Raw genomic sequence first — 25,384 nt, forward strand, 5'->3', positions numbered from 1 at the left:
TGCTTTGTTTTAGTCTTCCATTTTAGTCTAGAACAAATTATTGCTATACATCATTTGCAGGTAAACAAGATTTAGGCTTAGAAATCTTTAAGCAAATAAATTAATCATCTTAAGATAACAATCAATTAATCTGCCTTTTCTAGTACTGGCTTCTTAAACAACTGGAAAAATAGCAACTAAACTCTTAACCACTCTCTCAATAACATAAAAATTAGACCTAGAATCTTTAGTGTAAAAAGAATGGACCAGGATGAAATGATATTCTGGTGTTTCATTCTCAGGCAAATCAAAATATTTCTGAACATAAAGACTGGTTATTAAATTCTTGACTCATTTGTGCTGTTTTCTGGAAAATGAACAAAACCTGCCCTGCCTAAATTCCCTGGTTGCTGTGAAGATTGCTCCTGGTGAAGAATGCATTGTCAACTGAAGGGCTGAATGGGGGGAAAGTGAGACCCTGTATTAGGTGTCTGTGCTACGTGCTTACGTTTACTCCTCCCAACACTCCTGTCAGACGTGTCCAGGTTTTACAGACGAGGAAACTGAGGCCCAGAGAAGTAACTTTTCTGAGGTTATCCAGCCAAATAGAGAGAGCCAGGATTCAAACCCCTATGTGGCTCAAATGATGTTTTCCCAAATATGCAAACATTTCTGTGGGCTAGAAACAACTGGAAGGGGAAAGCTTTTTCACCTGTTAACCTTTGTGTTCTGCTATTGAGGCATTTCACTTAAATCCGTTTTATAGCCTTATGTTATTACTGTGGTCTTAGAGCTTCAGCACAGCAGAATCTCCTGGAGGGCTTGATCAAACAGATTGCAGGCTGGCCCCCTGAGTGTCTGATTCAGTCGGTCCAGGGTGGGGCCCAATAATTGGCATTTCAAACAGGTTCCCAAATGATGATGATGATGATGATGATGATGATGATGATGATGGTGCCAGTGGCCACATTTTCTGAACCACAGCATTACCATATAATTTCTGCTATAGTCCTTTCTTGCTTCTGCTTTCTTCTCAGAATTATAATGGCCAGGGGAGCTAATAAAGGGCCAGAAAGGTATCTGTGCCATTTCCAGCTAATCTGTGAGCATAGAAAAGAATGTAACCAAAGTAACCAAATGCCCTAAGTAGTTTTTGAGGAGACCACCTAGACGATCCTCCCTACTGTAAGAGAGGCAAGGATCCGGATGAGGAAACAAAATGGCATTAGGTAATTGGCCAAGATGGTACAACTACACCCCGTTAATTACAGAGCCCAGGTCTCCCGATCCAGGGCCCTTTCTGCCGCCATCACATCGCCCAGGGAACCCTTCCTAACCATTAGTGGTTTAAATTTCTTTCTATAATTTTTTCATTAGCAAAAGAAAATGGACTAAAGAATTCTTTTATCTTTCCAGTGAGGTAGAGATGCCCATCAAGCAGACAAAGGTCAGAAGGCAGCCAGCCAGAGAGAACCAGGATCCTGAATGATAAACAGTCAGGGGAGGTCTGGGAGTGACCTTGAAGAGACTGCAGGTTTGGCTTCCTCCCAAGCAGAGTCCCCAACTCACGCTGCATCCCCACCCCCTTCCAGACTCCCTGGGGAGATGTGCCCGCAGGCCACAAATGCTGGAAAGGCCACAGGGAGAGGAGGAAAGAAAATAAATGCCGATGACATACAAAGTGGATGTTTCGTCTCTTAAGAAGAGCATATCTGAATAAGATGTATATTTATTTACGATGTTTTAGGAAGATCAATATCATTATTCTGAATCTATCAAAATATCCAAGGACACAGCAGTCATCAGTGGTCACAACGTTGCTCCTGATGGACAGTTTTATTAAAATCTCTCCTAATTACTTCTAATCTCTCTCTTCTAATTACTAATATTCATACATTATGGTGCATTTTGCTTTCTAGTTTATAAAGCACTTTCACAAGAGGAAAATCTTGGGAAGTACTTAGTTATGCATTCGGAAAGGAGGAAACTGCTGTGACAGGGTGAATGACCTCTAAAACCTCAGCTTTCTTAGTCACCAAAGTTTGTGCATGAGATTTTAGGAAGTGTTGCAAGGACTTATGTAGTTTATTTCTCCCTCTGTGCCTTCAAGGACAGAGAGAGGACAGAAGAGCCATTGCTGTCTCTCTGTCCTGTCTAGAAGACCCATATATCCAGCTGCCGATTCTGCATTTACCCCTGGAGATCTCACAGGTCTCCCAAACTGAACATTCCCAAAACGAATATTACCTCCCCGCCCCCACCCATGTCAGGATGTGGCTCCAAACCCAGGTTGGCAATCCAGAAACTTTATTCTTTACCCCACCGTTCCCATGACAGGTAATCAGGTATCGAACCTTGTTGATTCTACCTCCTAGTATCTCTTGATCTCACCCCCATTTCTCCAGCCAAACTGCCACTACTTCAAGGCCATTATCGGCTCTTGCCTGGATTATTATAACATGTTAGCTAGTCTCCTCCCAGCCTCCAGTCTTTAATTCTCTAGAAGCACCTCTCTAGATGCATTGGCATTTTAGGTAGAAACTGTTTTCTTAAGAAGGGCTGGCCTGCAACCCGGTGGCATAGTGGTTAAGTCCGTGAGCTCTGCTTCGGCAGCTTGGGGTTCACAGGTTCGGATCCCAGGCACAGACCTATGCACCGCTCATCATGCCATGCTGTGGCAGCATCCCATATAACAAAATAGAGGAAGATGGGCACAGATGTTAGCTCAGGGCTAATCTTCCTCAGCAAAAAGAGGAAAACTGGCAATGGATGTTAGTTTAGGGCCAATAAAAAAGAAGGCCTGGCCTGGGCTTTGTGGGATCTCAAGCATCTGTGGCCCCAACTCATTAAATTCCAGTAACACCCTGGCTATAGTGATCACCGAAAACTACAGGGGAGAAGGGTGGGGCCAAGTCACAACCCCCAACGCTGCCTTGGGAATCACTAACGTAGAAGGAAAGCATCACTTGCCTGCTCAACTATTTTAATGACTTTGTAAGATAAATCCTACCCCTTCAAATGGCCCACCGGCCAACTCTGCAGTATTGTTTCTGTAAACTCTTTAGAAAGAAACCTAATTGTGTTCTGGTGTCAAGTTGGAGAGCCCACCCCACCTGCTCTGCCAGGAATTAGGTGAGCTCCTGAGGCTAACAGGGATCAGTAGGATCATGCACAACGTGGTTTTTATATTAGCCTAATTTATAGTATTGCCTCTGTGCTCGTTAATTGTACCAAATTGTTTGGGATAATTAGAACAAATCGAAGGACAAGCACGGGTTGAGTTAGAGCTGGGCTTTAGTCTCAATATCCTGTTGTGGGAAAATAACACATTGGATCCTAACTTCATCATTTTGCAAATGTCACCCTACCTCTGGTCTCCGAATGAGTGTTATCGAGATGCTTCTCTTAAGAGGTTAGATGAATACCTCTCCTCTCATGTTAAAATTTGTAATGTCGGGCCGGCTCCGTGGCTTAGTGGTTAAGTACGTGCGCTCCTCTGCTGGCAGCCCGGGGTTCGGATCCCAGACGTGCACCGAGGCACCGCTTGTCAGGCTGTGGTGTGGCAGCATCCCTAAAGTAGAGGAAGATCAGCACAGATGTTAGCTCAGGGCCAATCTTCCTCAGCAAAAAGAGGAGGATTGGCATGGATGTTAGCTCAGGGCTGATCTTCCTCACCAAAAAAAAAAAAAAAATTTAATGTCAACAAGCAATGGAAGACCATGCAAAGTTATAAGATTACCTCACTCAGAACTGTACAACACTCTAAAAAAGTCATAATTATCTTCACCACCAAGTCCTGGTCGCCTTAGCCAAAACCTGTGTTATCACTTAAAAGCTGGTCATCTATAGCTCAACTTTCTCATCTAAAAAAGTTAACACCCCAGGCCATTTTCCTAACTCCAGTGATACAGGCTTGAGATAGTAAGGAATTTGGTGGAGTTGAAGCTTGCATTTGCACAAGAATTGTGCCATGCTGTCCAGAAGGTCCATTTCTAGAATCACATTCCAAATGAATAATCATGTAGACGTGAGGTTCTGTGACACTGAATGTGTTCAGGTTCCAACCTCTTACCACCTGGGAATCCTTGGACCGTGTCCTTTCTTGTAGTTAGATAAGTGGTTTCTAACTGGTTCTGGTTATTGGCTGGGATTTCAGAGCAGGTCTGTGTAGCTATCCAAAAACTGTACATAAAACTGTGTTCATTTTTGGGAGTTCGAAGTCAGTCAGAGGTTTAATGAGATTCTAATTAAAGGGGCCCCTGACCCCAAAAGGTTAAGAATCACTGATAGAGATTTTTGTGCTTTCACACATGTCCCAGATAAATTCCAAACTCCCATGATGTTCTGTGGACAGTGTCACAAAGGCTGGCTAAGTAGTTCCAAGCAGAAGTTAAATGGGTGATGAGTATCACAAGAGTCAAGAGAAAAGGAGTCAAAACTGAATTAAGGTGAAATTACAGAAGGAAATCCATGGCATTTAATTAGGTTGCATTTTATTTAGGTAAATGAAAATTTGCCCCCAAACAGAACTAGGAATCAAACATTATCTCAGATTTAAAAAACTGCTCAACTTGAAGCTTACACTAAAAGCCAAAATTTCCAGCCCTTGACTATCCACAGCTCCAAACATCGAAGGACAACACTGGAACGAAGCATCTGTGTACATAGAGGCAACTCAGGTGTACCGTCAGCAAAATAACCTGAGGGGGTACGTTTTATGTTCTTCGATTATAAGAAGTGGCGAAAGTTTACAAGCCTGGCATTGCTCTCTATTGTACATGGCTCCATAGAAATGCCGAAAATAGCAAATTGAGGCACTTGCTCCAACTTCCGCAGTTTACAGTGGATTATTATGTACTTCATCAACTCACAGCAGCTTTCGAATTATAATACACAGTTGAATTGTGCTACTGTTAAAATAGCATTGCTCTTGTTAATAAAACCGTGTCGCTTAACGAACACAGGCATAGAGCTTGCACAGAAGTAATCCAGGGCAGATCCAGATAGCAGGACAAACAGCAGTCCTGAGGCAACTACCAGCAGAAAACCTGTGATGGCTGGAACGACCCCGCCACGTGTGATATGAGAAGACCAGATACCAATGGGGTGAGGTGGCAGGATGGAATTTAAACCAAAAAAGAAAAAGAAAAAAAAAACTACACAAATCTTCAATCTGTTCAAAATAGCACAAAGTTTCTTCCTGCCATAGAGAAGCAGTCAGTCAATATTTGGAACTATCACGAACTCCTCACAAATTGCTGTCATCTCCAACGCTTTTTAATCGTCAAAAACTGACACCAGCACTTAATTTTTTTTGTCTGAAGTTGGCAAGAGACAGATATTTAGATCAGAGGGGTTTTTTTTAATTTGGGGATTTTAAAGTTTTGATAATTAAGCACAGGTGGCTATTTTATATATATGAATAACTCCTAAAAGGATATCAGATGTTTTCCAACCACAAGGCCATACACTGCTGTCATGAGACATCTCTCTAATATGGCCAATTTTTTTGCTGTAGTCAGGTTTGTTGGTGTAAGAGAAACTGTTTTCCAGTTTTAACAGCAAATTTTCATTCTAAGACTATTCTAGTCTTTCTAGAATGTTATACTTTAAAATCATTTATTGGCCGTCGAAATTTGAGTAAAATTTAAGCAGCATATATGCCAGTCCAGTTCTCCGTGTGACAAAGTGGAACTTTAGGTAGACAGGCGACTGTTCATGGTGTGGCCATTGTATGACAGAATCCTTTATATCTTAGCATGAATCATAAATCATTTGGACATTCTAAAAAATTTTCCAAGATCGTATGTTAGGCAAGGCATTTTTACTATTAAGCCTTCTTAAAATTTCTTTTCAGAGACATCTGTCATTAACAAATATTAACACAGAAAAATGACCTTTCCAGAAAGATGCCACCAGATGGTAGCGCTGCATCAGTACTGTCAATCTGAGAAGCTCCTGGTTCATTTCAGCAGATGCCTCTCTGCTACGACTTCCTCTGAACATCAAATCAAACCAGCATGAAGTGGTGACATCATGTGGTGACTACATTAGAAAGTTCTAGCTTATCTGCTTTTAGAATGCAGTAAACATACATCCCAGGCTTCCTTGTATCTAATAAAACCAGCAAATCTAAATGAAGCAAATATTTTATTTAAATCAATTGTCAAATCACAATTTATCCAAATGAACATAATGCAACATTGCTCTTAGAAGAGTGGACACAAATACGGCACAGACACAATCCAGCATCTTTCAAAATCCATTTGTGAAGAGTCTGACCTCCTTCGTGCTGGGTGTGAATGGGGCCCAGCACGTGACAGCAGAATCAAAAACTTCAACAGTCAGTTCTTTTCCTGATAACGAAAAACATTTCACTGCTTTGCCTCAGGATCACCTGTCCCCAAAATCCTAACAATTAGGGGGAAAGACTTAATGCATTACTGGAAAAAACCCTCCTTCCAACCTCCACTGGGCTAGAAAGAAAAATTTCACAGTAACAATGGAACATTCTGTATGTTTCAAAAAAAAAAAAAAAGAATGCTCTTTATTTTCAGCACACTTGTGCATAATAGGAAAGTGACCAATTTCAGAGTAATACTAAACACGGATCTAATCCTTAGTGAATTTTAAAGTAGGAATTGTAGCTTCTGGTCAGGAATGCTGAAGCTCTGTTTTCACAGGTTATAAGTGAGGCTTAAAGCTTCCCCAGGCTTCCCCAGGGCTGCATGCCCCGTCATATAGTGTGTGATACAAAAGGAATGTACTATACTGCACACTTCCTGAAACATTATGAAAAAAATATACAATAGATACAGAAGGAGGATTACTTAAAACATACATATAAATACATAAAGAATGATGCTCCAGTTTGAGAAGCAGAACTAGGTGTTGTCAACTCCAGTTCCAGGTTAAGAACTTAGGACCTTAAATCAGAGACATTACATGGTATTGAGGGACAGTAACAGGGTCGTCTTGAAAAGAGGAAATGCTAAATGGCTCTCGCTCCTGATGAAGCCTCAGGATTGTCGGGGGTCCTCGAGACATGAGATCAGCTGATGTGCCTGCTTTTCGGGTCTCTAAGTTCCGGAATCTCGGTCTTGAGTCTTCTCAGCAGCATCCCTTTTCTTCTACTACTTGTCTTCACATTCTGGTCTTGCAAATACGCCAGTTTAACTGTGGAAGGAAGTAAGAATCAAAGGAAATAAAATCTCCTTTTCCTCCCTGATTTATTTAACAGAATAGCTGGGACAATGAGCTGCAGCAACTGCAAACTCTGAACAGCATAGTTTAATTCCATAAGCAAGCAAGCTGGTGAGCGTCCAGAATACACCATGCTGTCACACGTCTAACCACAAAACTGGGGCCGTGCTTCCTTCACAACAGTCAGGCTTGTCACACGCCCCGGAAAATTTTTTAAATGCTTGTTACTACTGCTGGAAAAAATCCATTTTTTTCTAGAGAGCTATAAACTAAAATTTCAAGCAGTATGATATAAACCTCCTTTGGACTTCTGGTTATTAAAGAATTTCAATAAACTTGGTATGGTGCGGAGTGAGCAAGACGTTGCTTATGTCTTTGAGCCAAACACACACACAAACACACTTGTGCACACATACACAACCATTTATTTTATTTGAAAGCAGTCACATTGGTGGTAAAATGAAGTCATTATTTCATGATACCAATAAGACTGAAATGTCATTTCAATGAGGAAAAAAGGGGGGGACTAACCTAGATCTCGTAGTCTAGGTGGTTCACCTTAGAGGTTTTGAATAAGATCAAAACCCCACCGAGGTTTTGAATAAGATCATGATTATTTGAACGCCTGCTTCCCTTATAGCAAATTTGCCATCAATCAGCATAAAAGAGGGAAAAAGCTTTTAGAAGAAAAGGAAGCTTACTTACACAATATTTTAGGATTCTGTAAGTTCCGATTCTGCTGTTTCCCTCTCTTGTTTCTGTGTCTCCTCCTGTGTGCGTGTTTCGATCTCTTTCTCTGACTCACTATGCGTTTTCCCTTCCTGGCCATCTTCCTTCTCTTTTAGTTTTGGTCCATTTGCATCCGGGGACTCTCTGGTTAAGCCTCCCGAGGCCTCAGTATCTTCCAGGGCTAAGTTCTGGCTCTCAGGGTAATCAACAGCATCACCCTTTCCATCTTCCTGGGATTCAAGTGGTGACTTCTCTATTCTGTCTCCTAACTCGGCATGATCATCCTCTTCCGGCACAGACTTTGTTCCAGTTGCTTCTCTCTTTTCCTTGGGTGGGAGAATTACCTCTTCAAGCTGCTGGTCGTTTACCATGTAGCTTTCTACCTCAACGGGCGTGGTCTCTTCTGAAGCTTCATCCCCAACTTTGGAAATATCTGCATGCGTGTGTTCCACAGTGGTTAGTGCGGACTCCTCTTTGGCCGCCATAGTTGGTGTTTCCTCCTGCACAGAGGCCTGAAGTTCCCTTTCTTCTTCCTCAATTTCCTGCCCAGCTTCTTGGTTGTCGGCTTTTATCAGCTGAGCCTGTGTCTGGATGTCAGGGGCTGTTTCTTCGGCACTGGCTAACTGGTCAACAACGGTCTGAATGACGTTTTGTACAAGCTTCCCGCTCTCAGTCTCAAGTTGCAAAATCTCCTTTGCAGCCCTTAGATCTTCCTCTCTTGTTTCCATCTCTGTGACTTCCTCACAGCCAACCCACTCGTCGTCTCCATTTGACTTCCATTTCTGCGACGTGGCTTTATCTCCTTCCAGGTCAGCATGGATGCCTTTTTCAGGGGTAGTAGATACTACTACTGGTATGGATTCTGCCTGAGACTCAGTCCCCGTGGGCACTGCATCCTCCTGCAGCTTATCAGTCAATTCTTCATCTTTTTCAGAGCATTTCTCTTCTGGTACTAAACGTGCAGCTGCAGATTCCAAAGTTTCAGCCGTTTCTGAAATCTTGACAGTTTCTCCTAGGACCTTCTCCTCCACTGTTGCTGCTGTTAATGGTGCCCCAGAGCTTTCAACTTGAATTTCTGTGCATGCTGCTTCCTCTTGAACCAGCAGAGATGAACCTTCTTCACAAGTGATAACTTCCTTTTCCCCGTCTATGACGCTCACACTGACTGTCTGAACCAGTTGTTTACTGAGCTCCTCAGATACGGGAACAGCTGGTTTCTGCTCAAGTTCCTCTTCACTCGTTTGGGTTGGCTCTGCTTGCATTTTCTCCCTTTCTACTTGAACTACCATCTCACTCTCCACTGGGGTTGGAAGAGACTGAGGATGACTCTGGGGTTCAACATCATCCTCTTGAAATTCAGCTTCTTTGGGAACTTCATCGTCAAGGGCGACGTCAGTTATCTTTTTCTCACCGGCTGTTATTTCTGTGTCTGCAGACACCTCAAGTCCTTCGACAAATGGGACGTCTTTGGCTTCCTCATCAGCACATTGGCCAGCCTCTTGAATCACCTCAGTCTCTGAAAGAATGGGTACGGTTTCTGCTGATACCTCTTCATCCGTGTGTTCTAGAACCTCTTCCATTTTTGAATGTTCTGTATCTTCTTCCTGGGGTTGGAAAGTAGAAGGTACTGGAGATGTCTCTTTTGGTGCAGGAACTGCCTCACCTTCTGTGACCTGTGATTCTGTCCCACATGCCACCTCATCATCGTCATGGATGGCCATGATCTTGTCTTGCTGTGTTACATTTAGAGCTTCGATATCTGCCACTAGGGTGCTTCCACTGGTCTCACTGTCTGTAAGGGTTTCGGCTGTGTCAGGAGCCACAGGCTGTTCTGGTATAATCTCTGATTTTACCTCAACCGAGGTTTCAGCTTGACAAGTGGTTGTAAGCTCACTGGACTCTACACTTTCTGTGACTTGAGGAACTCTTTCAAAGCTTTCTGGGATGGCCTGTACAATCACCTTCTCTTGTGTCCAAGTCTCAGTTTTAGTTTCTTGTACGTGTTCCTTCAAGACTACATCCAACTCTTTCTTCAGATCTAGCGTTTGAGAACTCTCTTCTGCTTCTTCCACCTTCTCTGGTGTTTCTGACTCTTCTTTCTGCGTTGTCTGAATCGTGTCTTCTAGCCCTCTGGAGTCAGGCAGCTGAGATTCTTCTCTAACTTTTTCTGCGACCGCCTGTAGGACCTCTTGAGTTCGCCTCTCTTGGTCTTCTATGTCTGGCATGCCGCCTTCCACCTCCTGAACTGGAGTTGCTTCCTCTGTGGTGTCTGGAGAGTCAGTTAACTGGGAGACAGCTGAAACCATGTCGGTGGTCTCTTCGGCACCAGATGCTTCTGCTGTTTCTTCAGCACAAAATGCCTCCGTAGCTGTCACAGCTTCAGAAATTACTTCCACCTCACTAACAATCGCGTCATCACCGGCATCTTGGCTCTCTGGCAGGGTCTTGGGAACAATGGGAGTTTCCTCTGCAATGACTTCTCTTTCACATACCTCCCCAGTTTGTGGTTTGGCTTCATCTTCGTCTTGTTCGAGAGGTTCAGTCACAGAAGCAGATATCCAAGAAGGCGACCTTTCTTCAATATTGGCGACGGCCCTTGCCCCGTCGACGACAGCCACGGTCACCGCTTGAACCAGACTCTTACTGAGCTCCTCAGACACATAAACAGCTACCTTCGGCTCAGGCTTCTCCTCACTTTCCTGGGCTTCCTGAGCTTCGATTTTCTCCCTTTCTACTGCATCATACTCAGACAGAGGTACTACGGCTGGGACATCAGAATCATCTTCGGTGACTTCTGTCGGCCCTGTATCTTCAATAGTGGCTTGTTCTTGTTTCCCATCTGCCCTTTTCTTCCTTCGTCCAGGAATAAATTTCTTAATTGAAACCCAAGACTCTTCTCTCCCAGGTTCAATGTCTGCAGTGGAATGTTCTACACCAGACCCAGTTACAGCGTCTTCACTTTTCTCTTCCAGTTTTGCCTTCGGTTTTTTCCTTGAAGTGACCAATCTTTTAAATGACTCCCAGGTGGAAACGCCCTCCCCTTCAGAGGGGCTCCCAGGCTGCTCAGGTGAGGAACTTCCCGGCCCTTGATCGTGCTCTTGGGAACTCGCAGGGACAGCGTCTGGTCCTGTTTCTTCTGGTTTTTGGCTGTCTCCTCCTGTCGTTTTTGGTCCCCCTTCCTCATCAGAAGATGACGCTCTTCTTGCCCTTTTCTTGGATGATCCCACACAAATTAAAGCTTCCCAAGATACTGAGGTATCCACCTTGCGCTTTGGTTCTTCTGGCTTCTGCTCTCCTCCATTTACTTTCACTTCTTCTTGAACCTCGGAGGCTGCGCTCTCTGTGGAAGACAAGGTGGCACTCTTCACCTTATCCAATTCATCTTCTTTGTCACTTTCAGAAAGCCTTCTCACACGTTTCTTGGGCGTCACCATCTTTTTGAAAGATGCCCAGGGAGTCACGCCTTCTCTCTTTTTCTCTCCATCAGAAGTGACTCCTTCCTCGACTTCCCCATCCTGGTGGACGTCCGCTACGCCCTTCTCGAGACACGTGATCTCCTCAGGCTCTTCAGGGGAAGAGGCAGAGCTCTCGCCCTTTTGTTCCTCTGCGCTATCTGGAGACTCTGCTGAAAGCTGATGTTCTCCTGACTCTTCCTCTCCTCCTCCTCTTTTCCCTTTCTGTTTCTTTCCAGAAAGCTTCTTTAAGCCAGTGCTAGTAAAAAGTTTCTTTAGAGGACTTCCTTGCACCTTTATTCTCTCTTGCGATGATAGCATTTCCACCTCGCTTACAACGCCTTCAGGGTGTGGAGACAACGGTTTTTCATCAAGACTTAGCTCACTTGGCTTGGTCTGGTCCCCCCCGGGGGCACATACTTCTTCCGTCGTTAGATCCTCAGCAGGTGCAGCTTCCTCAAGTTCAACGTTTGTTTCAACCAACTTTTCAGGCGGCAAAGACTCTACTATTTCTTCTGCCTCAGCTATCTGCTCCTCTGTTTTCTTCTCTACGGTGCTCACGTGGACTTCTGCAATAATCTCTACTTTTTCATCAAATATTTCTGTTGCTAAAGGAGCAGATTTCTCTACAGGAGGTTCCTGCACTTGATCGTCAGAGGGCAGCTCCACTTCTTCATACTCAGCTAACAATCTGGCCTCGCTGACACCCTGTGCGGCCTCCTGGGGGGGTGGTTGTTCAGAAGCAGCCAATTTCTCGGAAGTGTCTTCTGTCTTTTCATTTTCTCCTGTGTCTATTCTTTCTGGCTCTTGCTCCTTTTTCTTCTCTGAGGCTTCCAGCTCATCCTCCTTAGGCTTCCTGAAACTCGTCTTTTTTCGCCAGCCAGCCCAACCTTGGGTGAAGAACTTTTTGAAGGGCGATGCTGTTTCACTGGCCACTGGACTAGTTGGAGACTCTGGAGGCTTGGTGGGTTCTTTTTCTTGTTTTTCCTCTCCTTCATCTTTGCCTTCCTCTGCTGCTGGACCCGACTCAGCTGGAAGAGGAATTTCTGTGTCGCTCTGCTCGTGTTTAAGACTCTCTTCAGGTTTCTCTGGAGAGTGTTTCAGTTCACTTTCTTTGGGTGTTGCTTCTGCGGTCTCCCGGCCGGGCTCCTGGTGGTCCCCAGCCCCATCTGACCCTCCTGCTCCTTCGCCTTCATCTTTTTTGACCGTGAGTAGTTGGACACTGTCAGACTTCTCGGCCTTATCCTTCTTCACAGTGAACTTAAAGCCAACAAACTTAAACACCTTCTTAAATCCAACATCATTAGTCTGGGACTCAGCAGGTTGTGTTAGCTCTTCTAGATTGCTTTCTGAAGAAGGAACCTGTTCGATTATTTCAGGCATTTCCTCCTGCCCAGCCTTTGTGATGTCCTGAAAAACCGCGGAGTTAGCAGCCATCTCTTTTTCTGAGTCTCTTTCACTCACATCTTCAGACTCCCTCTGTCCAACTATTAGCAGAAAACAGAGAGGGGAAGGGGACAAGGGAGAAAACGATTACAATTCGAGAAAACTAAATATTTTAAAAACATGACCAGTTAGTACTTTCTTTAATGTCAGGCAATTCCAGGATAGGATAAGGGTCTTACCAGTATCAGTAAACCTCAATAGATTAGGCAGCATCTACTTCTTTCAAATGACCTTGAAAAATTCAAGTTCAAAGGTACTACTTTGCTCTTTCTGTTTTCTATAAAGGGAAAGTTAACAAACTCAACTATCAAAAAATTATAGAAGTAGCCACATCATCACTCAGGGTGGGTCGACCAGATGTATGCTCTGTTGCAATGCAAAATGGAATCACACATCACACCTATGATTAGAATCCATCACGTTTTAGACACAACTTCCACTCGATAGGAAATACAGGGTTAGAGTAATAAGACAAGGGATCCCTTAACCAAGGGATCAAACGGATCGTCCCCAATAATGAGACAAAACTGTCATCATGCTTCCTGACATGAGGCACTTTAAATCACCAATGCAGCATTCCTGACAAAAATGTTCACCCAATCTCATCCTGAGGAAACCACCAGACAGATCCACACTGAAACATTCTGTGAAACACCTGGCCTGGCCTGAAATGTACTGTCACAAAGGATAAAAATCAAACAAAAATACAAATAGATTGTCTGTGAGTAACTTTCAAATAGTTTAAGGAGAGAAAGCGAGGGGGATGGGGGAGGGGAGAGAGACAGAATGTGGTAACATATCAACAACTGGTGGATGAGGTCAAGTGTATATCGGTCTTTATTATTTTTTTCTGTAGGTTTGAAATTTTCAAAATCATTGGGAATTAAAAAGGCAAGTCAATGTGATTTAATAAAAGGAGGGGTACTATGCCAAATCAAGAATTTAAGGAATGTAACAACCAGAGATGGCAGGCATGGGTGTGGATTGGATATTTGTCAGGGCAAACCAGTTAAAGGACATTTTTGGGTCTTCTTGGGAAAATGGAAATATAATTTGGGATTACATGAGATGAATTTTAACTGAAATGAAAGAGTAGAAATTTTTTTGTGTGTATGAGGAAGATTAGCCCTGAGCTAACACCTGTTGCCAATCCTCCTCTTTTTTGTTGAGGAAGATTGGCCCTGGACTAACATCCATGCCCATCTTCCTCTACTTTATATGTGGGGTGCCTGCCACAGCATGGCTTGATGAGTGGTGGATAGGTCTGTGCCCAGGATCTGAACCTGCAAACCCTGGGCCGCCAGTAGCAGAGCACACGAACTTAACCACTAGGCCACCAGGCCAGCCCCTAGGAGTAGAAATTTTGACTGAAGAAAAGTAGGTTACCAAACAGTATGTACAGTATGACCTCACTTTGGTTTAACAACCTCTCTCTCTCTCACAGACACACAAGCTCACACACACACATGCACACCCATGCCCATCACATATGATCTCTGGGGGGTGGGGATGTGATATATTTTAGTTTTGCTTGTCTCAATTTTCTAATTTTCTATACAGGACATGTACTGCTTTCTTAAATAAACAAAGAGGTCAATTAAAATTGACACCAAAAAAAAGGTCTCAATAAATATATTGTAACAACAGACTTAATGTCACAACATAAAATGAAGCTTAGTAATTATAACTAGTCTCTATACCAATACTTAGAACACAGCAATTAATATTTGAAATACAGGGCTGGCCCCATGGCTTAGCGGTTAAGTGCGCGTGCTCCGCTGCTGGCGGCCCGGGTTCGGATCCCGGGCGCCCACCGACGCACCGCTTCCCCGGCCATGCTGAGTCCGCGTCCCACATACAGCAACTAGAAGGATGTGCAAATATGACATACAACTATCTACTGGGGCTTTGGGGAAAAATAAATAAATAAATAAAAATTATTAAAAAAAAAAAATATTTGAAATACAGAAATATTTGGAAATACAGAAACCACATGCTTCCCCAAATCCATAGACTCCTTCAGTTTATATAATCCTCTGTCCTCATAAAAATAATTTTATTCTTTACATGAAATATTAGAAATCTACGTCTATACATTTCCATTGTACTATTTACTGGGTTTTATTTTAAAACTGAAGCCTAGGGCCGGCCCCGTGGCTTAGAGGTTAAGCGCGCACGCTCTGCTGCTGGCGGCCGGGTTCAGATCCCAGGCGCGCACTGACTCACTGCTTCTCCGGCCATGCTGAGGCCGGGTCCCACAGACAGCAACTAGAAGGATGTGCAGCTATGACATACAACTATCTACTGGGGCTTTGGCAGAAAAAATAAATAAATAAAATTATTAAAAAAAAAAAAAAACTTTAAAAACTGAAGCCTAGAAAGTTAACTGAAAAACTGTCCAAGGTGCTACCAAGTTAAGACTAGAGCCCATGGGCAGAGCCCTGTTTCAATGTGCCTTACATTATGCTATAAACTAATCTAACGTCCTTTTTTCCCTTTTGAAATATAACCAGATGTTTGGATATTCATAGATAAAAACTGTAGATTATCTCAGCCTGTTATTCGACAGAGAGTAAGGAAGGGAAACTGAGGAAGCATTCTAAAACTACCCATGTGTGGCAGTGGTGGGTGGGCCTTTGCCTTGGTGACAGTGCCATAGCTGTCTCTCTAAGAGTTCTGGGCATCAGGGGCCGGCCTGGTGGTGCAAGCAGTTAAATGTACGTGCTCTGCTGCGTTGGCCCAGGGTTCGCCAGTTCGGATCCTGGGCGCACACCAACCCACCGCTTGTCAAGCCATGCTGTGGCGGCGTCCCATGTAAAGTAGAGGAAGATGGACACGGATGTTAGCCCAGGGCCAGTCTTCTTTAGGAAAAAGAGGAGGATTGGCAGATGTTCGCTCAGGGCCAATCTTCCTCACACACACACACAAAAAAAAGAGTTCTGGGCATCAGCCAATCCTTTTATTCTAACTGACATCAGAATCTAAGGTAGCATTAAAAAAATAACAATTCGAAAATACCGAGAACTGAACATTTCAGATAGAGAAGGAGGTTGGAACAAAAGCCAAGAATCTCATTATAGTGATCTGAAGTACTCTTCCTAAACAATTCTCCTTTTTTTAAAAAGGAGTCACTAAAGAACACACATTCGTGACTAACTTTAGACTTCACAAACAATAAAGAAAAAATTATCATCCACATTAAACACTGAGGCAAATACTCCAAGAGACAGAAAAATCCAGACATATACGATTCGACTGTCCAGACTATCCCACCCCCTGACACTGCTTTTAAGTCAGAGTCTTCTGGGGAACACTGTCTTCCCATTATTTTTTTTAAAACCACGTATAATCTTCTGAAATGAGAAAACAATGCTATAAGTTTCCCTTTGTTCCTATTATAAACCTGCTTATAGTTAAATCTCAAGACTTGAAGTGCATTTCCATGAACTACTTCTTACAAATTTTCCCAATTATTAAAGCATACTCACAAGAGAACTTTCTGCAAACACTTGTAATGCAACATAAGAGATGGGACGTTCTTTTTTTTAAAGGTGGATGATATCATTGGAAACACACTACCGAAAAAAGTCAAACCCCAATAATAAACAGGATTCTAATACAATTTCACTAGTAATGAACACAAACATAAATTAAATTTCCTGCCAGCACATATGAGGTAAAAAACACTCACTCATTAACTAACCTCTACAATTCACTGGAAAATGCAGAGGCATTTTGCTAACATAGTGGAAGAAAATAGGCATTATAAACACCATTTTTGCCCTGATTTTCCCTCCATGCTCCTAAAGCTGTGTTTCAATTTGTAACACTTTTTTTTATTTTTTAATTCTGGTAGGATTGGAATGTTGACAGTCAAAACTAGGAAGACAACGATGAACAGCTGCCAATTGGCAGAACCAAACAGCTACTGATAGTTCTGGACTAGCTTAGCAATATTCAGATTTTCTCTTTAGATTGAGTGGTATATAGGCTGAACACACACAAAAGAAAAGTATTGAAGATGACAGGAAATTTTTAAATCCTAACTGGTTAACTGGTCTGTAGTCCCTTTTGACCTAAGTAATCCTAAGAGCGACTGTTGTACAACCACCTTCCAGACAGGGCCCCTGCTGGCCCAGATGGTGCCTTTGTGCTCTGTGAACAGGCTGGACAACCCAGCTCAGCCCTGACTGCAGCTTCCACTTGCCTTCTGCAGCAGTCCGACCTGAACACACCTTACAGAGAGAGCCCCTGCTTCCTAAAATACCGCTTTGGTCACATCACTAGCCATCAAACATCCCTAACAGCTCCAGGACCCAGAGGATACTCTTTTCTCAACTACCGAGCCTGGCAAACAAGGCTGTTAAATTAGGTTCCAACAGAAAATCGAACTTGATGGCACACGTGCACGTTATTGGTATACATCCTGCCGCAAACCACGTGCCATCACGAGGCGACTCACCCGCACTGAAACCCAGGTCTACGTTCCCTATTACTCGGCTACACATGCCCCGTGTTGCAGCCCCAGCAGCCAGGCCTGGCCCATCCTGCCCCGCAGCCCTCATTTTGCTCGCCTCCGGACTCCCTAATGAAAGCAAGTTCTGGCCTTTGCTAAATCCTAGTGATTTTTTTGAGGCCTGTATCACGTTCTACCTCTCCTCCGGCCCCAAGCCCTTCGCGGGTGACTCCAGCCCGCACAATCTCTATTCCAACCTGACACCCCTTCCAAGTCAGAGTCTTCGGGGCTGTGTGCTTTTCTGGCAGGAAGCACCGCGCGCCCTGGGGCATCCCTTGCACTGCGGTTCTGTCCTCAGATCTCCGGGTTGGATGAGGCTCCGAGAGTGGAGGGTTTGGGCCAGCCCTGTCGAGGGCCGCACGAGGTCCAGGGGCAGCAGGGGCTCCGAGTCCGAGCCGGGAGGGTCTCTCTGCAGCCCTGGGCGATGGCTGCACCGGGCGCCGCCTCGTCGCTTCCCAACACCTCCCTGCGCGCTTCCAAGGAGGGAAACCCACACCCCCATCTCCCGCCGCGTCCCCCGCCGCTGGGGGGCGCGCTACTCACAGCAGAGTTTACTCCACCAGGGCATGGCCGCGCCCTGCAGAGACCCGGGAGGCCCAGCCTTCTGCCGGCTGCCCCATCGCGGAACGGAGACTGGCGGCTGAGAGCAGGCCCAGCTGCTGACCAGGGCGCCCCCTGCGGCCCACCGCGCACGTCACAGAGGGCGCAGCCTCCTCGCCCGCCCGGCGCCCCCAGCCCCAGCCCAGGAGGCCCTGTGCATCACCCCCATGGGGTCTCTCACCAAATCCAAGCACACCCAGGCCGAAAACCAGTCCTAAATGGCTAAACGACTGCCAAAATGCTGCTCAACCTCACTGCTGTTGGGCTCCTCAACTGCCTCCCTCTTACTGGCCCAAAACTAAGTGGTACTTTCCAAAACCCACGGCAATGGCCCAAGCCATGGCAGGACCCTCGGTTGCAAGGGCTTTAACTTCTGGGGCTCTCGCACACGTTCACATGACAGAGTGATCATTTAGAGTCAGAGAGCCTCAGAGCTTGAAGGTGGAGCTCACCTGGTCCCTCCAAACTGTTCCCAGGGAAATAAACTGACTTCAAAAATGGTTCTATGCGGGAAACGCAAAATGGTACAGTCACTTTAGAAGACAGTTTGGCGGTTTCTTACAAAACCAAACATAGTCAACATTCGATCCAGAAATCATGCTCCTTGGTACTTACCCAAATGAGCTGAAAACAGGTCCACGCAAAAACCTGCACACGGATGTTTACAGCAGTTTGATTCAGCATTGCAAAAACTTGGAAGTAACCAATATGTTTTTCATTAGGTGAATGGATAAAGTATGGTATATCCAAACAATGGAATATTATTCAGCGCTAAAAAGAAATGAGCTATTGAGTCATGAAAGACATGGAGGAACCTTAAACGCATATTACTAAATGAAAGAAGCCCATCTGAAAAGGCTACATACTGTATGTTTCCAACTAAATGACATTCTGGAAAAGACAAAACTATGGAGACAATAAGATCTGTGTTGCCAGGGGCAGCAGGGGAGGAAGGGATGAATACACAGAGCACAGAAAATTTTTAGAGCAGTGAAATTACTCTGTATGATACTATAATGGGAGAAGGATGTCATTATACATTTGTTCAAACCCATGGAATGTACAAGACCAAGAGTGACCCCTAATGTAAACTATGGACTTTGGGTGATAATGACGTGTCAATGTAGGCTCATCAATTGTAACAAACGTACGCCTCTGGTGGGGGATGTTGATAGTGGGAGAGGCTATGCACATGTGGGGGCAGGGAGCACATAGGAACTTTCTATATTTTCCACTCATTTTTGCTGTGAACCTAAAACTGCTCTAAAAAATAAATATTTGTTTAAAATGGTCATGTGACTTGGCCAGTGTCATATAGTAGGTGTGTGGCATCTCTGGTGGGCCAAAGACTGGCAGGCGAGCACTTAGAGTCGATGCATTAAATAGGAGCAAACACAAAGTTTTCTTTTTAAAAGAAAAATTAATTCTACACACTTTGAAAGCATTAAAATTCTTATTTTTGGTAAATCATTATAACTTTTTATAATTTGTAACTGCCACTTACGACAAGAAAAAAGTATTTACACATGTCAACTCCCACACTTAGATGGAAAAATTGCTATATGTCTGGTGTGAAGAGCAATTTAAATTCTATTTCAGTGTAAAAAGAAGTTTCTTCACTGTCACAGTCATGCTTTAAAAACAAGAAAGAACACAAACATCCTACCCGCCCACGCACAGATAGTGATTCCAATGATGACCTGACCTTCCTTTTGTAACCATCAAGGTAAAGACTGGATAAAGCCAAGAATCAATGGGCTCTTAATTGGGAGGGGTGGGCAGGATATTTACATGCTTAATAGTCAAAACAGTGAGGAAAGTCTACCTAGACAGTGGAGACATCTGGCAACAGCTTAACACCAACCTACGAGGGACAGATGGACATCGTGTGCAATACCCTGAGAAGGACACAGTATCATCTGTGGCTAAGAATGCACAACCCAAACTGAATTAGGAGAAAACAGACTCAAAATAAGGAACTCAGTGGAACTGGGGAGAGGAGAACTATATGCTTAGAACATGTCAATGTCTTTAAAGAAATGTTCCAGACGCAAAGCAGGTGAAGAATATGGCATGTAATACCTGCCCCAAGGATGGATCTTGTAATGCTAGCAGGAAATGCTAAAGGACATTATTAGATTAACTGAGAGAATTGGAATAAGGATGGTGGATTATATATAAAAGTACTATAATAATGCAAATATGACATGGATATCGCTACTAAGGGTATGAAAGGGAATATTTCTATTCTTAGGAGATACACACCGAAGTATTTAGGAGTAAAGGACCATGCTGTATATAACTTACCCTCAAATGGTTCAGAAACTTTTATATCTCATGGCCACATAAGACCTTTCAGGAACCTGTATGCTGGTTTTTATTTTTGTTTTGTTTTCCAACATAGAAAGAGCATGAGAGTAAAGAATGAAGCAAATGAGGTAAAATGCTAACAACAGGTAACTGGGTAAATGGTATATAGATGGATGTTCTCTGTACTGCTTTTATTTTTGCAACTTTCTGTACGCTTGAAGTGATTTTTAAAAAATCACTCAGAAGAATAAAGAAGTGCAGATAACTAATAAAAATGTAGAAAACAACAAAAATGGAAGAGAGTGAAGATTCACCCTCCCTGATGTTAGAGGAAGACACTGGGTCTTTGCCTCACGTTACATACCATATATAAATTTTATCAATGTATTAAATAATAGAGAAACTACTCTCCCCCTTTCCCCCAAAAAAAACTTCAGATAAAGGGGAAGAAGATTGAAGAGTAGAAGTTTTGGAGACAGAAGAGTATTCAGATTTCAGCTGCACCACTTACTAGCGTTGGGCCCTCGGGCAAATTTCCTGAAGCTTCTGCTCCTGGTGACCCCACCTGTAACACAGGTCACCTCCAGTACCTCCTGCAAAGGTCAGTTATGAGGATGAAGTCTATAATAATAATAAAACAGGGCCGGCCCGTGGCTTAGTGGTTAAGTGCGGGCACTCCGCTGCTGGCGGCCCGGGTTCGGATCCCAGGCGCACACCAACGCACCGCTTCTCCGGCCATGCTGAGGCCACGCCCCACATACAGCAACTGGAAGGATGTGCAGCTATGACATACAACTATCTACTGGGGCTTTGGGGGAAAAATAAATTAATTAATTAAATTAAGAAAAAAATAATAAAACAAAAACTCTAACGGTTCCTTTGTTTGCGTCATTGTTTTCTTCAGAACAGAACTACTTATTTTTAAGTACCTTTTACCAATTCCAAAAGTAATCGATATAAATTGTAGACGATTTTAAAATACAGAGAATGGGAATGACATCCATAAAGACAACGTCCAGAGATAATCACTATTAACATCTGTGAGTGTTTTCTTCTGGATATATTATTCAATAGTCTTCAAAACTACGACATACATTTATTTTCGCGTCCCCTAATGTTAAGACAATTTACGTTGGTCCAATTTTTCACTATTGCACTGTGTCACAAACATTCACGTGTATAAAATCATTGTCCAAACCCCTGAACGAGTTTTTGAACAGAAGGGGGCAGTATTGAACAGCTTTCAGACCTTCCAAGCCTTCCCAAGCCTCCTTGAGCCTGTCCTAGACCTGCAGGACCAGAAGACGCTGCAGAAATCCACCAATACATCAAGTTTAGGTGCCCTTTCAAATTCTGTAAAGTCAAATTGCCGCCTACTTTTACCTCTTTGACTTCTAACATAAACATCTCATGGGGAAAAACCAGGGCACAGACATCTTGAGTTAGCTCCCTCTCCTCTCTCTTTATTTGTACCATGTAGATTCTGTACCCCATTTTGGACCAAGAGCAGCCCTTCTTTCTATGAACTCCCTTCCTCACTTTTCTTGCTCTCCCAGTCCAACTGTACACAGTTCATCAAAATCACCCCACATTTCCCAGGGTCTGACTGAAGGTGGAAATCCCCAGAAAAGATCATCATCATTCCCATCCATGTTCTAGTTTGTGGTTAGCAGAAACCTTTTTAAAGGTATTTGCATGTGCTGTCTGCATGCTGGTTCTGAATGAGTTAAAGATCATAGCTTGGTGAGCAAAAGGAGGCTGTTAAACGCATACAAGAACAGCTCAAAAGATGTGGGGTGGCAGGGAGGAGAGGACCAAGCCAGCAGGTTTGGCTGATGGGAGTGAACAGAGGAGATGAGTGACAGGAGGCTGATGAATTTAATATCTTCTGGGAAAGACAGTCCAAAAGTTCTCCTGTTCAGACTTTGCACAGTAGAATCCATTCACAACTATACTTACAAACATTTCATTAGTAAATTTGCTTTTAAGTAACTTCAAAATCTCCTCTGCTAAAATTTGACACATCAGCTCCCTATAGAATTATTGTCTGCCTTAGATTTGTCCAATTGGATAGGAAGAGTTTCATCAACGAAGCATCACTGACTTGGGGATGCACATTCTTGGCACCCAAAAAGTCCTGCCACAGAAACAGCTGGGTTTGGAGTGGGCCTCTCTGACACAATGTATAATTATCAATCATGTGGGGCTTTGAATTATCCAGCGATTCTGAAGAGCACTGCTATGAATCCAGCAAGTCTCTCAAATGCCCATCAAGTCCAAACACAATGCTCACTTATTCACTGATGCCACAGTTTGGCTAAAAACTCCACATTCTCACCAAGCATCAAAACCGGCCAAAAAAGATTAGAAAGGGAGTCGGTTGGTGTGTCATCTGGAGAAGCCTCTAGGAGGCAGGACTGGCAGATACCTCCCACTTCATACTGTCCTGCTAGTCACTGGGCCTCTCCCCACCCCGCAGATTCTTAAAAGGGGGGAGAAGACTACAGTCTTTGCCAAGGTCCCTACACTCCTTGGTACCACCCAACACAGTCTTGCCTGGTATATGGCTTGTGTCGCCATGTTTCTCCATGTCCACCATTAGTGGAAGCAGCATCATACAAGTCTTCCTTCTCAAATGAACACAACCACAGCAACTGTGTATTTCTGTTTCCTTTTTCTGGGAAGAGATCTAATCATATGCCTGTGTGAGTGTCAATACCTTGAAAACATGACTTGGAAGAGAAAAGAATGATTAAAAAATGATGTAATTTTCTGAACACGCCCTAGCAGGAGGCTCCGGGGGAAGGTATGGCATATAGATGCAGGCAGGAGACAGCTGGACACGGAGGAAGCTGCTAGTACAGCCTCTTGAAGTTGTCTTATTACAGCAAAGACTTTGGGTAAGCTTTTTGTCTGTCTTCTGTTTTTCTAAGGCAAATGAAAAGCATCCTTAATAAAAAGTGAAATGGTGAAGAAAAAGGACACCCCGTAGTACATACTTTATGGAGTGAACACCTGTCACCATATTTTCATTTTTAAAAGTATGAACTACTCTCAATTAGATTGCAGGAAAACTTATAAGACAGCTTTAATAATAATCTACATGTTTTTTAATATTTTGAACAGCTTTGTTATAACAAGTCCTTTCAAAGTTAAAATAAGTATGGACTGAAGAATAGTCACGATGTCAAATAAATGTGAAATTCTATGACACGTTGTATCTTTAATGACGTCTCAAGACAGCAAAATTGATGTCATTTCATATATAGAAATCCCACTTTGGCAGAATTGTTAAAGCTTTTCCCATTTGGGTGTTATCTTCTACTAAACTATGTTTATCTGCAGATAATGTCCAGTTAATCCCAATTTATAAAATCAGTCACAAGAGATCTACAACGAGTGTAGGCATATAGACATTTTCCTTGTGAAAATAGCCTAATTCCTCCACCTCCTAAAGTCTCAAAGGGTCAATGATCTCAAAAAGGTTAAAGCTGCTTTCAACATGGATACCCTCCCCCAAGTTCCACAAAATGCAATAATCAGTTTTTTCAAAAGCTGCAAGATTGCCTTTCTTTTCTCACTCTTCCAAAAACTTAGAGATTAAGAGATAAAAGTATAACTTGTTTTCTTTTATTTTAGGTATAAAAGGAAAAAAAAACTTTTAAGGAATGTCATATTATATATCACAAAATTTTAATGTTTTTACCCAAACTTAGCTATTGTATTTCGACGACACAACTATCATTTTTGTTAGAGAAAAAGTGCAATACTGAAAAAAGCTACAACACTGATTTTTCTAAATTTAGCCTAACTGAGTGTTCCCCCTTCCCCACGCACATCAGGACTGCTTGCTGCAACATCTGGAGTTGGTTAATGTTCCCCCACGATGTGCAGCCTTGTCTTGGAATTTCTTCAGGAATTCTCTGCATTCTAAATTCGTCCCTTATATCCTACACACCCAACTTGGCTCGTTCTAACATTCATTAACCACAAAACCTCCAAAGGGAGATGTTTAACTGGGATTAGAACCCAGAGAAGCCAAACCCCGTACAGGAGCTCAAAGGTGACGGTCACCATTGCCCCTGGCCTTGACAGTGACATCCAATGGTCCCTATACATCTGGGCAGGCGTGTAAACATGTGGGCACCTCTAGCCAACATTAGCATCCTTTACCCAATGAGAAAGAGGTCCTAACAAGGCGCTCTAGGGCAGCGCCTCTTAGTAGCCGCGGAACACCAAGAGAAACTTCGTTTTCACGATAATAGGGGGGTTAAGCAACCATTCTTTGCAGGATTATTATGGGGAATAATAATGGCCACACAGAATGCGCACTCAGCGGTAGTTATTACTCAGACAGTTGTGAGGGTAGGAATTTCATGTCCTATGAGTCTCTTTTTACAACTAAGCTGCCTGCAAGGCAGCCATAAGGAGGGGTTGGGTTTTTTTTTAATTGTGTAAAATGATTTGCATAAAAAAGTGAGTTATCAATCATCTAGAACTTGCAGGAAAGTTGGAGGAGTCTTTTCTTCCCCAGTTGACTTTAAAGATAAAGAATAATGCTGCCCTAATTCCTGATGATAATCCACAGTTAGTCTCAATAATATGTGTGAGTGTTAGGGAAATCAGGAAAGATATTTTCCCAATTCAAAAAGCACTTTTTTTATTTTGCTGGCATGCCATGGATGTGTGTGTCAGGGGAAGAACACCTCTTTCCTCATCATCGTGTCAAATTGCTTATTTTCTAGTTTGTAAACTAAGTTATTGCTACTGTGATGTGAGGGAAAGACTTCAGGAAAGGCAATACTATGGAATGCGAAAAATCTATCATTTCATAATTCATGTTCTGTCGCATACATGTCAGTGGTTTGTGTGTACGGGGCCCGGGGAGGGGATAAAAATGGTTAGTATTAAGTGTTAGCTTTTCCCTACTTTCAGAAACGAAAACTCGTTTCCACAAAAATATCATTAGTCCTGTCTCCTTCCCATTAATTGTAAAATTTAAACACACTCCTCGAAGAACGTAATGCTATTAGAAGAGGACGAGAATAACTTTCTTCCGCGTTATTTAAATCAGCAATCCCAAAGTTAAAGAAACCTTTGATTTTTAATTAATCCTTAATGCCAATTTTCAAACCGTTGCTTTTCAAGA

General features: G+C 43.2%; 1 protein-coding gene across 2 annotated transcripts in view; it reads right to left on the reverse strand.

Annotated features, from left to right (window-relative positions):
* Positions 1–6,112: 6,112 nt before the first annotated feature.
* AKAP12 (A-kinase anchoring protein 12) overlaps positions 6,113–25,384 on the reverse strand; it is a 91,955-nt gene continuing 72,683 nt past the window's right edge. For both annotated transcript variants that reach the window (XM_087425133.1, XM_087425134.1), the window contains 2 exons: positions 7,888–12,850; positions 6,113–7,155 (listed from right to left, as the gene is read on the reverse strand). In XM_087425133.1, coding sequence (XP_087281259.1) covers positions 7,896–12,850 — 4,955 coding nt within the window. In that variant the 3' untranslated portion in view covers positions 6,113–7,155; positions 7,888–7,895. The remainder of the gene's footprint in view (positions 7,156–7,887; positions 12,851–25,384) is intronic.

The sequence above is a fragment of the Ceratotherium simum genome, chromosome 38 (assembly GCF_057802395.1).
Source record: "Ceratotherium simum simum isolate JZ-2026a chromosome 38, ASM5780239v1, whole genome shotgun sequence".
NCBI classification, from domain to species: Eukaryota; Metazoa; Chordata; class Mammalia; order Perissodactyla; family Rhinocerotidae; genus Ceratotherium; species Ceratotherium simum.